Genomic DNA, 18,764 nt, shown 5'->3' on the forward strand with positions numbered 1-18,764 from the left:
GGCTGTCTGTGCGACACCTGGACAAATCTCTTTCTTCCTCTCCGTCTCAATCCTTCTCTCTCCCCTTACCTCATACCTCCCTCTCTCCCTCCCCCCTTTCCCCTGCCTGTCTGGGTGACACCTGGTTGGGTCTCTCTCTGATCCTGGGACGGCTTTTTCCTGCTGACGAGCGCTTTGCCTGACAACACAGCGCAGCCAGACACAAACATAATAAAAAATGAAGAACTACTTGTCAGAGTCCCTGCCAATGCCGACATGAAATGAAAAGTGGAGGAGAGGAGAGATGGGCGCCTGACAGTTCAGAGGGAGAGATTAAAAAACAGTCAATGGGGTCCTGTGCGATCGCTGAAGGGCCCATGGCTCGCTCTTGTGCGGACGCAAGCCAAACAGGTGTTTTCTTTTTTCCCCCTCCTCATTCTCTTTGTACTTTTGCGCCTCCTCTCCATTTTTCCTCTACCCGCCTGAAAAACTCATGAGGTGTAGTCTCTTGCTTCTTTCTCTGTCTTTTGGTCTGTGTTTTTTCCCCCTTTTCTATATGAATCAAAAGTGCAAAAACAAGACTTTGAAAGCAACCACAAAATACAGAAGCAAACAAAAAAGGAAAAGTGTCTTTTTCTATGGAAAATGTATAAAAACATTTGGATTTTAGTCGGAGAAAATCTAGCATCTGCACTGAGTAAGAAATTAGACAGTTGTACATTTCTCTACACAGTGGAGAGTACTGATATGCAGCTCTCTTCTCACCACAGCAACAGGAGATAGTTATACGAGCATCAGTCACTAAATTCATATTTATTTCCAACATATTCAGATACGCCCACCAGCTACCTAAAAATGAAAATGAAATCACTCACCGTGAGCTACCCAGCCATGTTTGCACTGGTCACATGTGCGTAGGTGAATCTTTCCGGGCTGGAAACACTCACATGTGCAGTTCACTAGTGTGCAGCGAATGGCCTGCAGAGACAGAATCAGAAAAAAGACAAACACGTCAATCACTGGCTGGAGTACAGAGGAGAGGTGATAAAGCAAGGACTGAGAGAGAGCAGTTATCATAGCAGCCATACAAGCGTGTTCAAACGTTTCCGTAAAAAGTGACGTTGCAGCCACTGCCACTAAAAGATTACCCAGCCACCACATTTCCAAACAACTTTCCAATGTGTGAGTCCGCCTCCTCATACTGTAATTTCCCAGAGTTCATGAGAACCGACCGAGGACTTCCTTTCCTAAAAAACACAGAAATGTAACTTGTTTTGACTGAGGCTCCATTACTCAACACTAAAGCTGTACTTAGTCTGACCCCGGAAAGCTTTTAGTAGTGAGAGGTTAAGTGTCCAGACTTTGACGGGGGCAACTCGGTACAGTCTGCCTCAGCCTTCATGAAGGGCCGTTCAAAACCGACAAAAATCCAGGTACATTTTGCAGGGAGGTCATTGGATCCCGTAGGATGTTTCACATTTTTTAAACCTAGATCTTACAGCAAGGGAGGAAACGTATGATATACACACAATTCCTCACAAATGAAAACAGCTCTATCACCCAAATGAGTGCAGCAGCTGCAAGTCGTACATTTCTCAATGACATGGAGAAACAAGAAGACAGAATAAACAAAACATGAATCTTGATTGGCAGCACTTCTGTTTACCACACATTACTTTATATTATCAAGATGGATAAAGATAGTTTACGTGTATTACTTGTGCATTTCTACAACCTAAACTGCCTGAATCTACAGCTTTCGGTGCAGCAAACTTGCATATGGGAGGTAAAAGAAGTCAAACCATTTCACTCTGAAAACACCCTTATCTGTTCTTTAAATCAAATATTGTATTATTTAAGCTTTGACATGTAGTGCAAGTAAGTTGGCTGCTGATGTTAGAATAAAAAATGAATAGCATGGTATAATAAACAGCAATTCCACACGATAAGAATCATTTATTTTAAGTTGGGCACATATGGTGTTGAGTCAGGGCCGAATGCCTGAGGGTGGTAATTCTTTAGGCTGGAAAGAAAATAAAATATTTCAGGAATGCGGGAGGAAATTGGGTTTAGTGTACAAGGTGACTGCTGTGCGTAGCTGCTTATTTATTTTGACAGGAAAAGCCTAATGATCTAGTACTAAGGAAACTTGTCAGGTGTTATTTGCAGAGATACATGAGGGTCTGTCAGAGACGGTGAGAAAGAAACACCATTGTCCTCCTCACACCAAAGCACTACTTATCAAAGCATGGCACTTTATGGATTTACAAGCCGCACTAAATATGCTATCTCCTATTGTTTCGCTGTAATTCCTATAAGACAATAATGTGACACAGACATGCACATACATACAGGGTCACAGGTTGGAGTCCATGTATGGGCTCCATTTCAAAATGTCAGATCAGCACTTTGAGATAGAAAAGATCAGCTTTACGTCACACAGCTGAGGTCAACGCATGATCACTGATGACAGAAAAATGTGAGCTCTCTACTGAGGTTCACCAGTATTGACTTGAGTGCTCCTTCTGTGTGTAACAGCAGGAAATAGCATTACCTAGTCTGTGGATTAGACCAATATCCTGTAATTCAGGATATAAAACTAAGCTCGCTCTTAATCTACTAAGGGACCACAAAATCTACTACAATCCCCCCCTTGCTCGCCCTAAAGTGTCGTAAACCAGATTAGTAACTGGAGGTGTCAAAGTGAACACGGGTTTATCCCAGATTAAACGCAAAATTACACCACTTCTAACCATGTCACCTCGCTGTTTGACACTGGAAAGACAGGAGACGGAGATTATTTGACTTTGCACCATTTTTAAGCTCTCCAGGTGCGGGCACGGCAATCCTCACCGTGTGTGAGGATTACACGCCGTGTGTCAGTCGGAGTGTACATACATAATGTACTGACTGAGCTGACGTTCTTATCCCGAGCACTGTGCAATGAGAGAGTGCAGCGTTCCCCTCAAGGACACATATGCAGCGGACATGGCTGTCAAAGTACATTCATTGACTGTTGATGGGGTCAAACCTGGGACCTTTGAGATTCAGGATAGACTCAGAAAGCTGATTTATAATGCTGTTCTTCACTTTCACATGCAGTATTCTGTTATTCACCATTGGACTGACAATATTTTGGATGATAAAAACGTCACTTTTTAGTCTGGGAAATTGCAAATGACTGTCAGTTGACTTTTTAATCCTTTTAGAGAGAAGAAGCTCGCAAATAATGATCACATAAATTGGTAATCTCAATAATTGTATTCACACTGGCCACTTTTCAAATTTTGAGTACGATTCCTTGTCAGATGTTTTGCCACAGGAGCTTTTCCCTTTTCATATAACTCTCGTTACGTAAAGATTTGTTAGAGCGGACTCTATTTTCAGTACCCAGATTTAGCACAGTGTTGTCACACAAAACAACCCTTTACTAATTACCTCCCAGTGCGGCAAGGCTAAGAGCAGCAGACAGAAATAAACAATTGGAAATATAAAATGCACCTCTGCTGTTTACGAGCTGGGGCCTGACAGCTGACAAGATAGTTAAGGGGCGTCTAATACGGCAATTAGAGCGTGCCACTGTCTGCGGGGCTGCTGCTGTGACAAGGCGCCCTCTAATCACTGACTTATTACGCTGGCTAGCAGCACCTCTCATATCTGGCCCATTAAGCAGACAGCAGCATTAAGAAGCATTAAAGCAGCAAGCCCCCCCCCCACTCAACTGAAGAGGTACTGACGGGAAAAAAAGAAAGGGAGACGATTTACTGTGCCTGTTATTTCTCGGGATTCATTGTGTCAGAAGAGTAACTCAAGAGGTGTTTGTGATATGACGGCATCAACATTGATCCTACGCAATAGGATGAAAGATTACAGACTGATTACAGAGATTTTTCAAAGAGGCAACTGACGGATGTGTCAAGGATGGCCATCAAAAGCAACATCATGGAGGATGTGAGTGTGCGTGTGGCTTGTCAGAGGAAACAAGAATATAATAACTTCTTCACATGTTGCTCACGTACCGAAGAGCTCTGCTTCTGTGGCCAGCGTGGATCTGTGCTGCATTTGGCCGTGGTTTAACCTGTGTCTGGCCTGGGTTGGGTCAGGGACAAGCTTGGGCCCGGATCCCAATGCTACACTCGCACATATTTGTCACAGCAGGCGGGGGAGGAGGCTGTTATCTGAGGCCCGGCCAGATACACAGTATTAGTCACTGTGCTAACGTCTCGCCAGGGTTTCCTCTTTGGCACGCAACGAAAGAGGACAACAGTGAGGAAAAGGACATAGGGGTGTGTGTGAGGGACTTTGTAGATCTTTGAGCAGCTAGGAATTGAAAGCTGCTATTGAAAGCCCACAATGCTGTAGCAATTAGACTCAGACAACAGTCGACACTCTCACACAGCTGCCGTGTTACCGCCACGGTCAACAACTTAACCTCGCCGCGTAGAGAGAGCATCGTTTTCGGCCCTTATCTGGCTCAAGAGTGTGTGTCTCACTGCTGGGTTTTGTTTAGCTGGAGGCTTGATGTTTCATGGATGTTTTGCTTGGCTCGCAGTCCCTGTCCCAGCCCAATTGTATAAACACTGACAGGCAGCAATGGCCAGCATCAGACTGAGGAGGACTCTCAATTAAAAGACTGTTAGTGGGACAGATGGACTGAAGAACTGCAGGAAAGAGGGGCTTCAGAACAAGATGGATTCAGCCTGGACTCTTGTAGTCTGATCCAAAGAGGATTTTAAACAGGCTGGGAAAGACGGGAAACATTGAATCTTTGCCGGAATATGCAAATGAATCCATTCCTAAACCAAGCAGCACATGTAGAGGTCAACAAAGACAGAGCTTTGGCCATTGCAAAGGCATATGGAACCATATTACTGATGATTAAATCAAACTAAAATCCTGTGCAACTGTTTTACTACCCTATCATATTTTAAGGTTGACATATGCCACGGAAAACACCACTAAAACACCACTAGTACATGTCATCCTCTCCGTTTCCTCCCTTGACAGCGTACAATGGAAAGCCAACACAGACAGCTGCTGGATGCTGGTCGGGTATTGTTCCTCCTACTTTAATTGAAACCTTTACCATGTTCAACACACAGCCACAGACCACATTTCTTGTTTGGTGAGTTAAGCAAAGCCGAGATTTAAATGAAAACCCTGTGTGTACGTGCGCATGTGTGTGCTTCGGCTTTGCAGCAGCAGCTTCAGATTTAGATTTGTCTCTGCTTAGGGTCACTGTAAAACACTGGGAGCATCTTGTCCTCTCTTCCACCCACAAGATATTATCTCATCCATGAGTTAGCTGCTGAAATGCTGTCAATTTCCTGCCAGAAATGTGCAGCCAACGTGTGTAGGAAAAGAGGCACGGCAGCTTTGCGTGTCATAAAACGAGGCCCTGGCTCCGTCGGATAGATCAGGACTTCACAATGTCCATATTGGAAACAGGTGACAAATAAAACACGCTGAATAAAGAAAGTCTTTGTAGTCAGACACAGCACTCTACAAAATACAGGGGAGCAAATACCTCATGCCAAAGCTAATTTCTGATGTTGTACATTGGATTGTACTTGAAACAGAGCTTTCCTGCCTTACAAAGTGCTACAAGATAAACAGCGATTAATCATTTGTGTATTGGCATCAGTGTCAATTTGTGATACTGCACATGGGGAAACTAGTTTACAGGAAAGACGGGAGGCTTTGCTCTGAAATCCCCACAGTGTAAGGCCCGTCCTCCATGGCAGTTCTGGTTTTGAGCCCAGCGGCTTTCAGTCTCAGAGCCAGAGGTCCCTGTCCTTTGTGCAGCTGTGCGTCTGGGCTTTGACACGGGGCAGGGCGACCAGAGCTATGCTAATGGGAACCAAATGGGGCGTGAGTCCCTGGTGGATTACAGAAGGAGGAGAGAAGCATGTGTTTTCATGTATTCATGTAGAGACCTGGGACCCCTCTCTTCTCTCCCTTTCTTCCCTCTCCTTTCTTTAAGTCAAACAAATAGAAGCAGCTATGTCTGTTGTTTGCACGCGAGCTTTACTAAAGCGCTTTGTGAATTGACAGATTTGACATTAGTGAATGTGTCTCAGATCTGATAGAATGTATACAAGAAGTTATTGCAGTGTTTACATTTAGCACTTATTAAAGGCACGTTAGTAACTCATTGGGATCTACTTACAGACTAGACCTAATGTTCCAAAGAGCCAAATCTGAAATTCATTTGGAAATGAAGTGAGCAAGGTAAATAAACTTTTACCAAAGAATGCGGAACAATGCAATGAACAGACACGTTTCAGATGTTTGGCAGTGCATCTCAGTCTGGTTGCACTTCACCTGCTGTTACTGCAAAAATATTTTGTCTTGATGCAGTCATGTTATGTCCTGCTGATCCAGTGAATGAGGGGTTATAATTCAGAGCCAATGGGGCAGAAGTGACCGAAAATATATAGTCTTGTTCCAATGTAATAAGGTTACTGCTGAGAGATAAAGTCATAGACATTTAAAATCTTCTCTCCTAACTTGTTGTGAAAACATACAAATGATGGTGCTGCCTTCTGTTAATGATTACATGTCAATACAGGTGTCATTGATAAGAATCACTAATCAGGAACACAAGTTCATAACTGGACAAACTAAACAATTGAACAGTGAGTGATGATTTCATGTCATCCTCCGTCGTTCCAGATGGCGTCCAGTTCCAACTCTGACCACAGGTCCAGCTCTGGCTTTTTATGTTCGTCAGCTGTCAGAGGTGACTCACGCTCTGCACTCACACACACACACACACACACACACACACCACACACACACACACACACACACACACACACACACACACACACACCACACACACACACACACACACACACACACAAACACCCATGTTATTAATCCACAGTCCCAACAAGCACACATTTCTGCGTCCAACATTCCTGCATCTTCTTTGTGGTTTGACACAGTCACAGAAAGTAAATCTCCCCCATCATGAGCACCGCCCCCAAACATTTGAAATGGGATCATTGACGAAACTCTCAGCTTGACTCACTCGCATGATAGATAGCCGTGCGAGTACTTCAGGACAGTCATGCTTGTTTATGAAGTGGACGGGAAAAGGACCCAGCTGGCTTTGATATTGCGAAACGGTGAGAGGGAGAGGGAGAATCATATCACAATACTGGACCAGAAACACAAGCCTGTGATCTGGCTATCATATGCCATGCTCTCAGTGAGCCTGTGTAGATGGAGAGCTGTACCACACTGCTAACACTGGACTGCACTGTCAGTTCAAATACCCGAGCATCAAGGGAGCAGCAGTTTCTCCCATCTTTTGTGTAGACAGCAGGTCCAGGCACAGGCCCCCAGCCCAGGCCCCTGGCCCCCTCTCAGCTCTCCTCAAAGCTTTTCCCCTGCCAGAGATCAAACCATCTGCCCAGTGACAGACCCCGGGGTCCACTGACACAAGGCCAGGTTCAAAGAAGGGTGCTAGGGGAGCCAGGGAGGGGATGCAGGGAGAGAAAGAAAGAGAACGGAGGGAAAGTTGGTGAAAGAAAAAAAAAAGGAAGAGAAGTGAGGTAGCAAGGGAGATGGGGTGAGTTTGAGGGGGGAGTCGGGCAAGCTGGTGTATCAGGAAGGTGGGGAAGAGGTGTTGCGGCAAAGGTGGAGGAGGCAGTGGAAAGCTAATGAGTGGAGGTTGAGATAATACTGGGCAAATGATATCAGGTTCTCGTTTATGACGTTTTAAACATTTTAAAGATGCTTGTTGTTAACAGTTAGTTTATCAGAGAATGTAATTTAAAGCACATTTTTCAAGTATAAATGACCTGCTTTAAACACATCACAAGATACATCTCTTACAGTAATTTAACACAAAGGCAATCCACAAATGTGAAGATGGCTGAAACCAGAAAATGGTGTCCCTGAAAAATCAGTAATCGAAATGAACACCTCATTTTGTCTAGTTGGATTGTTTTGCTTATACAATCAAATGAAAACACTGCAAGTTGTTAGTTGTTGTTGAGAGCCACACTTCCTTATCAATGGCCATTGTGTGGCAGGATAGGAAGAAAATAAAAGAGCCCGTTGTCTTTGATACATACTAGATCTGCTCTGACCTTCAGCCTATCAGAGGGAGCAACTTGAGCCAGATAAGGACACCTCCCTGTCAGACCTGACACCTGCACTCGCTGCCCCACTGATCCTCCCCACCCAGCGCACATATCAACCTGAAGGCCAGCACTGCAACAACACCGACATGATCACACGGTGCGACCAGACACATGTTCGAGAGCAGAGGATAGAGGGAGTGAAAGGGAAGGGGAGAGAAGAAAATGGGAGGATTTTTGGAGGGGGGGTCGAGGAGAGGAGACCAACATCGTCTGCTCTTTACTCCCCTCCCCATGTACACCCTAACACAAACAGAAATTATTAGTCAGAGCCCAGACATATTGCAGACCCCTTTCTGCGAGGGGACATCTCCATGGCGATTATTGGTTGGCGTGGGAGACGGTACACACACATGCACACACACATGCGGTGAAAACAGCGTGACGACAGGAGACAAGCGCTGCTGAGACTCCCCCAAATTGACATTTAGTCATCACACTAGTCTACAGGGTGGGACTCTACCTCCTGAACTAGCGCCCACACACTCTCCCACATTCCATTTCACACACACACACACACACACACACACACACACACACACACACACACACACACATACACACACACACACACACACACACAGTGAATTCCCCTACTCAAACTAGCTCGCAGCCAGAGAAATCTTGGAAGAGTTCCTAGATGTAATCTTGCCAATAGCTCTTTATTTTCTTTGACCATTTTTAATGTAAAAACTGCTGCACTAATTGTGTGTAAGCAATCGTCAAATTATGCCTGTGTTTTTTCAAGTAAACCGAACACTACTGTAGACGGATTGGCTGGTTTTCAAGACACACGACCGGGCAATAATATTTGTTTCTTTCCTCAGAGTTTTGTTCAAACACGGTGTCAGCACGGTGGTTTACTTGTAAACACCTGAGCCTGCACACACAACAGCTGCAGAAATACACAACTATTTATAAACTATGCCGAACCAGGGAAAAATGCTTAATGCAGATTATTTATGGCTATACACTAACATTTTAAAATATCTCCAAAACTGGCAGAGAAACAAGAAATATGTCAAATCAATGCCCAGATTATTGTTATTTACAGACTTGGGTAATCATTTACCTCAGCCAGCATAGTGAGAGGACTGCTCCTGATTCAGTTGTGTTGTTCCCACTTTAGATACAACACTCCAAGAAAGAAATGGCCACTTGTATTAGTATTTTCAGTCTCTAATGACAACTCTAATGGAAAATAGGACTCAAGACAGAGATACAGACAGAGAGGGGAGGGAGAGGAAGAGAGAGTGTTTAACCAATGGCTTCATTACTGCAGTGACAAGTGTGTCACTCCCAAAGCCACACAATGAGAAGTGAGGAGTGGACAACTCTATCTGTGTGTGTGTGTGTGTGTGTGTGTGTGTGTGTGTGTGTGTGTGTGTGTGTGTGTGTGTGTGTGTGTGTGTGTGTGTGTGTGTGTGTGTGTGTGTGTGTGTGTGTGTGTGTGTGTGTGTGTGTGTGTGTGTGTGTGTGTGTGTGTGTGTGTGTGTGTGTGTGTGTGTGTGTGTAGTTGGAGGGAGACGGCAAACCAAAGGAAAGTCCATCATGGCTGTCTCAGTCTTTATCAGTCCAACACAGTTCACATATAGAGGTGCTGAAGTAGAGGCTAGACACTGTCACAGGTCACGAAGAAGACACAGCAGCTCAAATAGGAGGTGGGAGAAAAGAAAGAAAGAAACTCCAACTGCGTCAGGAAAGCAGTGCCAAGCCCTGGTGATTGCCATTCTGAAATCGACCTGACCAAATTGCAAACTCCCTCTCAGGACCCTCTAAGTCTGCTTCATTTGGCTAAAGCCAGAGTCCTTATTTCTGCAATTATAAAGCTATTGACTAATTCGACATATGTTAGCGTGTCTTCCAGCGCTCCAGTGCTGGTGTGCCATTGACTCATTAACTTTGACAAATTGTGACAGACTTTTTTATTGCCACCCAATCATGAGAAACAAGACTGTGGCAGAGGAGTTAATGAGTGGCATGTTTCTCCTCTTCCTCCCCCCCCCCCCCCCCCACCGCTACCACCACCTCCTCACTCTCTCCAACCCTTCTACTTAGATTCCTACACCACCAAATCCCCCTCACCCCTCCATATTTATAATTTTACCACATCCTAACAATAACACTCAGCACAAAACACGCGGGCCTGGCCTAATGAATCTCATGCCTTTACCACGGTAAAATGGCCTGTAAGTATTACCAGCTGCGACACTCTCCCTCTCTCTCTCCCTCCTTGGCAGTGGCATTGAGCTTGGGAGCGCTGGGGTGGGTGGGTGGGTGTTAGGGGATTCAGGGGGGGACCAGGCAGACACATCTGAGTGCAGCTGGACCAGGGAGAGAGAGGTGGGGGGAGAGAGACCGCAAGCCTCCGTGTTTCCAGCTGCCTTTCTCAGGGGCTCGGTTTTCTCTCCCTCCTCCTGGTTTTTCGCAAGGCCCTTCTGGTCCCAGCTTACTTGAAAAATCACAAACACACACACACACACACACACACACACACACACACACACACACACACACACACACACACACACACACACACACACACACACACACACACACACACACACACACACACACACACAGAGAGAGACACATGCACGCACGCCCTGATCCACCTCCCCTCCATCCCTCACTTTCGGCCATCTTTGTTTGGACAGGGCTCAGGAGTTCCAGAAAAGCTCTCTCAGATGTGCTGAAGTAAGGGAAAAACAAAACAAACTGGCCCTTACACACACACACACACACACACACACACACACACACACACACACACACACACACACACACACACACACACACACACACACACACACACACACACACACACACACACACGCACACACACCACACACTCAAAATTGATGTGAACGCGCATACACAAACAAGCACTTTGCGCTCACACATAACACTGCGTAGGAAGAAAAGTTCACACACTCCCACACACACACACACACACTCCCCCCCCACACACACACATACATGAACAATTTCATGTGTGAAAGCCAAAATACCAGCTTCAACCGGAGAACAAATTTGCAAAGAGATGGCATACATTTTTTCTCCATGGAGGAAAGCAGCCTACTATTGAAGGCATGCATTCTTTTACACAGTGCATGTGTGTGTGTGTTTGAGTGTGCGTGTGTGTGTCCCAATCCAGGATCACAGCACCAGGGCAGGCCTGAAGCATACCTCGACATGTGTTACCTCTTTGTAATATTGACTTTGTTATAGCTATACGAGTGGGAGAGTGGAGCCAAGAGCCCGGGCCGTGCAGTAGTGGGGCCCCTGAGTTCGCTAGAAAACAAATACCCGAACGAGCCGTGAAAATAGAAAACACAGCACCACAATAGCAATCTATAAAAACAGATTCAAGTAAACTATAAAACGCCCCTCACTCCTGGCTTTGACCTTTTACATTTTCACTCTCTAAATTAGGAATATTATTCGTCTGATTCCATTTGTGCAGCGTGTTGCTTACAAAGCCGTGGGATTTGGCAACTGAGCGCGTCTTGGCCTGGCTCCTCGTCTCAGCATGTGTACTGGACCAACTGTGTAGAAGTCAAAAATCCTCTTTCTCCAAAGCCTCGACTTACTCTATAATTTCAAGAACAATCTGATTCTCAGCTCATGCAAACATGCTGTCAATAAATCAAAATCAGTTTTATTTTATTATAAATAATTCACAATTAACTCAATACAAAAATATATCTCAACATTTCCCGTGAAAAATAATGAAGATTAGTTTAAAAAACCCTTAGATTTCAGACGACACAATAAAACTGAGATAAAGGGAACTCACATATGCTGTTTATTCCATTGCTGTGCAGAAATAAAAGATTGATTATCATTTTCCTGCGAGTGTGAATCCCATCTTCACTCTTTCCCCCAGTGATGACTTTGCTTATGCATTTGAATAATGAAGGCAAGTCATTTGAATATTCCCTCTGTATTAAAAAAAATGATGTTTTTACACGAGGCAGCAATATTAGCCATGTTAATTGGGCTCTTTGGACTTTCCCAATAGAAAGGATAAATTAATTACTTATGTCGACACAATGTCAGACACGCCGATCTAATAAATACAACTGTTTCCGACAGTGTTGTTTTTTTGTCTTTGTGCGTATGTGTGTGTGATTGTGAACCCACTTAAAAACACTGAGCGTCCACTAGCCCGAGTTAGATCTAATGAATGAGATGGGAACAAAATGCTTTGACATCCTCTCCATGTTTCATGCGGGACCCCTGAGAGCCCTTCTCCAATATTCATCCCCTCCTCTCATACTAATCAGCCACTACAGTATCGACTGTTTGTGCTTGCAAAGTGACTCGTGTGTCTGCGCTGTGCAAACACACACACACACTTTTATGCTCAAACGTGACAATCCACGCTCCATTTTGAAATTAAACTTGTAAGAGAAATTGAAGGATCTGCAGGACGTTGTTTGTGTGTGTGAAATAAATGTGTGATGTGTTCATTAATGTGGACCCACTACCATCATCGGGGGGCTTTGAAGTTCCACTTCTTTTTTTGTGCTTTTGGCTGTTTTTCTTGAAGAAAAACTGTATCAGCGCATTTTCCTCAAGTACGAATAAACATTAGGGTTGGAGAGGGCGGACATTATGAGTGTATGAGAATGTGAGACGATCAGAGGATGTGTGTGTGTGTGTGTGTGTGTGTGTGTGTGTGTGTGTGTGTGTGTGTGTGTGTGTGTGTGTGTGTGTGTGTGTGTGTGTGTGTGTGTGAGAATGTGCGCACACACACACACGTGCGAGCATGCAGCGACGAGAGCTAACAGCGAGGCCTGCTGATGCTATGTTTCAGACGACCCCTTGAAGTGTAAATGAGCTTCCTCGGTCCTATAACTAGTCCGTTCTCACAAAGTCAGCAAACTCTGCCACCCCTCCGAAGAAGTGCAGACAGCTCCCCTTCCCACCCTCCAAGCCCCCCACCAAGCCCTGTGGTCAGCATGCAAGATGAATTCACTATCAAGACCTAAGAAATGAATTCAGGTCCACCTTAGTTCACCTGCTTGTGTTCGATCAGGATGAAAGCAGTTTAGCTTCAGTGCCTTGTGGTGGCTTTTGTCCTCATTTTTATGTAAATAATAATAAATACATGCCAGATTCTCGATTAAATAGGGCAGTACTAAAAGTGATGTCTTAGGGGAAAAAAATTATCCAACCGTCAAAAAAAAGTAAATGTTTTTAGAAGTTTCATTTGATAAATTAGCTAAATAGTCATGACGTTTTTTTTTCAACAAACGTATTTCAAAATAGTTGTCCAGGTCATTTATTATTTTACTGTTCATGATCCATTTTGTTTTATGAACAGTGGGATCTCTGGAAGTATCTTTAGGACCCTGTTTTATTTTTAAATGTTTCATATTTCTTCTTTTTCTTATATTTCTTATTTCTACTATCGGTATAATGCTGTGTGTATGCATGCATCCGCTGCAGAGTGCATGCACGCAGGCTGCTGTTTGAACCTGTGTGAGCACCTGAGGGTCCCTCCCCAGCCGCCTCAGAGCGGGGAGCGACAGCTGTACGGTGATGCTGGAGCGATAGGCATCATCGGCTTGCTAGAGACTAATTGGTCCACAGCGCTCCTCTGAGTGGCCTCGCTAATTAATTAGAAAGTCAGTGGAGCTGAAATTTTTAATCAGGACACCAGGCTCTCAGCGAGCGGGGGAAAAAAGACACATCACCCCATCATTCCATGTAATCCACCTGACACTGATCTCCCATGTTGTCATGTGAAATGTGTTGTGTGTTTAGGTATTCACATGATCTGGCCAGGGAATAAGAGATACATGTATTAAAGTGCTTGTTGGAAAATGTTAATCCTGAACAATTTAGAAACTCTGCGTGTCTAAATACAGTATGCATGGAAGCATATTGGGTGTGGACCCAAGAGAACGATATAAAAGTTACCCTGTGTGTTAGCACATGAACATATCATGATGTATTGACTAACTTTTTAGTGGCAAGATACAGATAATGTACTATAGCATAGGGGACGTAATGTGACTGCTTGTGTGTCTTTACAAATGCATTGACACCTGACCATCTCTATTATCTATTTCCCTTTCCCCCTTTCTTTTGCTTTTTTATAATTCCCTCTGCACCGTGAAAGCAAAATATTATTCTTCCTTCCTCGCCCTATCTTTACTTAACTAATTAAAAGCAGTCACTCAACTCTTTCCACCATACTGTAGAGAAACTGTGGAAATCACAAGCTTGTAAAAAAAGATCCCCTGGTTTTGTATTTCTTACAAACCAAGAAAGATGAATCTAAGAAACTGTTTGGGGGCACATTTTTGTCCTGAAGCTGCACACTGCACACCGCAATGATTTGTGGTAACGAGTGAGAGTCTGGGAGGAATCAGCCAGAGACCAAAAGACAAGAGGCGTGCTAAAACGAGAGCTACGCCGGTAGGCCACTTCACACACAAGTCAAGGCAAACAACATGTGTTCATCATCGCACTACTGGGATGACAAACCACCCCTACCGACTAGAGTTACAGAAACAGGAAAGAGTGTTGACATGAAACAGGAAGCTCTCTTCATAGTACTCATAGATATCAGCTCTACTGTGGAAGAATGAATCTGGAGGGTTCAAATTCCCAGAAATCGGGAACACACCTTTACCTCGCGTGGTGACAATAGCTTTGTGTGGTGTCCTGATCTTTGTGACCGTCTTGGCTTTACTCTGCGCTAATCAGCCAGACGCTCTTATCAGCCTGTTGCTTTAGCCAAAGTAAACACGCGCCGCCTCTTTATTGCTTTGTTTTCACTGGTCATTAGGGGAAGGAGAGAAGACGCATTGATTAGTTTTCCAGACCGCTGGATTATTGTTGTGTTATGACTATCATCATTAAGTTTCATTAAGCCTGTGGTTGTTCTTGTTTCCAGAAAATGAAGACATTGCAGGAAAAAGGAGAGTTGGTCAGGGCAGACGCCACACTCCTCTGGAAGGTGAGCTAAGTCAGACAACAGTGTGTTCATGTGTAGGATGCCTGTTTGAAGCAGTGAGTTGTCTTCACAGTTTAAGACTGAACTGTGACCCTAATAGAAAATGCATTTAAAAGAATCTCTCCGGCCCTATCAACCATATTTTATATTTGATGTTAAAACGCTGAGCTTCTGTCCTACATCCCTCATTCATTTGATGTGCATTAAAGAAAACATAACGAAGCAGCGTCAGTCTTTAGCCAGCTTGTGCTCTGGAGCTACACGTATGCTCCCAAAGCAAGGAGGAACTGGCTCTGTCGCCAGACTAATTAGCATGTGTTAGCTAGTTAGTGAGAGGGCGGCCCTCTGTGATGTGTACTGAAGTGGAGTAAAATGCCGGGGCAAGGACTGTACTAATGGCCCACTTCCTCCCCACGGGGACCCTCCCTGCAGCTCCGCACGTGTTGGCATCAGTGCGGCCCCGGGCGCCCACGGGGCCGCCGCTGCGCCAGGGCCAGAGGTGGGCACACAGGAAGACGCCTGGCTCGACTGGCATCATTTTCATGCAGCACTGAGCTCCATGGATGTAATGCTCTGCGATGTAACAGCAGGTGACAATGACACCCGCTACCACACTAGACACGGGCAGACTGAGAGTGACGTGAAGGCTAACAGATTTATCAGCCTATGAAATAGTTCAGACAGCCGGGGGGCCGCGGCTCTAGCTAGCTGCCTGGCATTGGCAGATGCATTATTTACAGGAAGAGCTGGAACATTAGCAAGCTCTTTGGCACTCGGTTAGCAGGCGTAGGTGGCGAGAACCGAGAGCAAGCGGGTGTATCTCTGTCAGTGTGAGCAAACAAACCGTGGGGACATGGTGTGACAGAGCAAACGGCGTGCCACACAGACACACACAGACACATGCAAACTCATCAGGGAGCCCAGGGAGAGCGGGAGGAAAGAGGAGGGGTGGGTGGCATCCATATTTATAGGGCCATTCTAGCTTTTGTCCCCAGGCCAAATGCTGTGACTACACTCAGCTAATGTCAGAACAGCACTTAACCAGGCATTTCCAGTATGTCATGGGCAGTGGGGAATACGTGGGATAGATACAAGACCAGGGCACAGAAAACACAGACAAACAAGGATGGAAATGAAAAGGGATGCAGCTGTATTGTGTGCTGAGACGATCTCAGTATGTTCTTGAACACCATCCTATTTTATTATTTATTTTCCTCACTCTATTTATTAAAACCTCCTGCCTCTGACTATGTAATTATAACTTTACCTCAACGTGGAGCTGTTTTTATTTTACATTTTGCAGGCAGGATGTGTTTTCGTGCGACTGACACACTGTTACGTGGAAGTTGCTGTGTAGTACACTTGCATTTGCACTCAACACTATTTTCAGAACACGCTGAATCTGATGTTGAAATGAGTACAATGAAGCCCTCTCTGAGCGAGGCACAGAGAGAAAAACACTAGCCATTATATCGTCAATATGTCTAACCTTGATGCTCCCTCATTTCATCATACCTGTTGACACCAGTGAGAGTGTTGACCCGTCTTTTTTTTCTCCTGCTGGATTTATGCGAGGCATGAGTGACATGTCGGCTCTTGGCATGTCATTACTTGAAAACTCGCCTGGAATGCAAGGGATGGCCTCCTTCACTTTGGTCACCTGTCCCCAAGTTTATCATGTGTCAGGCTGGGCATTCGCTTGGCACGATGCCCTCTGGCACAGAAGGGAGTCTGAGGGGCCACAGGCCTCACTGGCATGTCCCCTTTCACCACAGACATAAACGGCTTGATACCCCCAAAGAGAGCTGACTGAGAGGGTAAAGAAGCTCCTTTTAGCCCAATCTGTCATTATCTCAAGTAATCGTTTTGTGTAACGAGATCCATTATGCATCCACTGAGAGCAAGGGCTAATTGTGGAGACATTTATTCATTTGTTTGTTACCAGTATATTTTTCAGGGAGATGCAATAAATGCCAATGTTTGTGTTTTTAAATGGTCACAGCACTTGTGGTAATGTGGTAAAAGCCACAAGGATCCTTTTGTGCTCCCAAAGGAAGCTGACAATCAACAAGAAGCAAAAGATTGAGATGTTAAGCACTGGCTGAGTCACTTTTAACACTTTACTGACCAGATGGCATTAAAATAATCAAGACTACTTTTGACTGAAATTTGTATTAGTAAGGCTTCAATCTGAATGTATGTTACTATTTAATACACTTCTACAAAAGCATGAAGTTTTACTTTTTAGAAATTGTGCTCTCAGGGCATGGGGAGGTGAATATCGATAACAGACAGAGAGAGAGAGAAAGTAAAAGAAAAGAGGGATGAAACAGATTCATTAAGTGTGTGTGTGTGTGTGTGTGTGTGTGTGTGTGTGTGTGTGTGTGTGTGTGTGTGTGTGTGTGTGTGTGTGTGTGTGTGTGTGTGTGTGTGTGTGTGTGTGTGTTTGCGCAGACCAAAGGAGAGTATATGCTGTTAATCTTGATCAAAGGTTCTTTCTGTCTTTCGGTGAGTAAAGATAACACCACCAAAGCCCTTGGATTAAACACACTGAGATAATGAAAGTGTAATTAGAAAATAGATTTGACCAAATTAAGGCAAAGGCAAACATCTGCATCAAGGCTACTGAACAGTGTTATGGCCAAAGGTGTGCTTAGGGTGTGTTTGCCCCTTGAAGACATGTAGAAATAAGAGGATTGTGAGCAAACACAGTTGGGAGGAGGATGAGGAAGGTTGCTTGTTCTTTTCTCTGAATGAAACAACAATTTTTTGTCAAATTACACCCTTTCTACTGCTTATTTTTTAATCACACCCATTTCCCTATTTCTGCTTCCTACATACACATACAGTAGCATCCACACCATTGTCAAGGCTAAGCCACTAGGTGAGCAGAGAACTGTGTTTCCCAGGCTTGGCAATTGAGGTGAGCGAGCCACTTAAAGCCCCTTGCACACATATTATTAGCATTACCATATCTGGGCCTAACTGCAGCTGAGGGGAATAATGTGTGTCAGGAGAGTGTAAAATTAGAACCAAAACTAACACTGCTCTTTAAATCCACTTCCCAAAGTCCCCACTTCCTTACTTATAGCCGAGCTTACAATGTCAAACACTAATAAGCCAGCTAATTCAATTAGGACTCCACTTCTTTGAGGTTTCCCCCAAAAAGAGACTTTGTGAACAGCTTCCCCTCACAACTCTACACAGAACTCTTCATCATGAAGAAGCTCCAGTGTACAAGAGAGGGAACTTGCTGCAGAGCTTGTTAGCAAAACACCCTGATCTGAGGCGAGAGATGTGTGACTAAAGCTGGCTCTCTTTAAGTGTCTGTCACCCTGATCCAACCCGAGGAGAGCTCTTTGTAGGCTGTGTTTCCCCCGTCTGTCTCTCTGCGGAGCGACTGGGGATGAGCCCCGCCGTGTTGCTGCAGGTGACAGGGAGCCCTTTTTGTTGTCAAATCCTGATGGAGCTTCCACATGAAAAACATTTCACTTGAGCTGCTGCTGCTGCCTTCTCTTCCTTCCTCTCTGTAGACGTCAAAGGCTACAACCACAGCAGTGATACAGAGGCAGAAGGAGTCAATGTCTTACTCCTTTCCCCCCGCTTTTTCCTCATACTGTTTCCTCCCCTCTCATCTCTTCTATCCTTTTCTGACCAGC

The 18,764-nt window shown here is 44.7% G+C and overlaps 1 protein-coding gene across 3 annotated transcripts in view; it reads right to left on the reverse strand.

The window, feature by feature from the left end:
* The window catches only part of bnc2 (basonuclin 2), a 166,028-nt gene that overhangs the window by 44,201 nt on the left and 103,063 nt on the right, over positions 1–18,764 (reverse strand). For all 3 annotated transcript variants that reach the window (XM_034230215.1, XM_034230214.1, XM_034230216.1), the window contains exon 3: positions 855–957. In XM_034230215.1, the coding sequence (XP_034086106.1) occupies positions 855–957 (103 nt within the window). The remainder of the gene's footprint in view (positions 1–854; positions 958–18,764) is intronic.

This window comes from Gymnodraco acuticeps, unplaced genomic scaffold (assembly GCF_902827175.1).
Source record: "Gymnodraco acuticeps unplaced genomic scaffold, fGymAcu1.1, whole genome shotgun sequence".
Taxonomy (NCBI): domain Eukaryota; kingdom Metazoa; phylum Chordata; class Actinopteri; order Perciformes; family Bathydraconidae; genus Gymnodraco; species Gymnodraco acuticeps.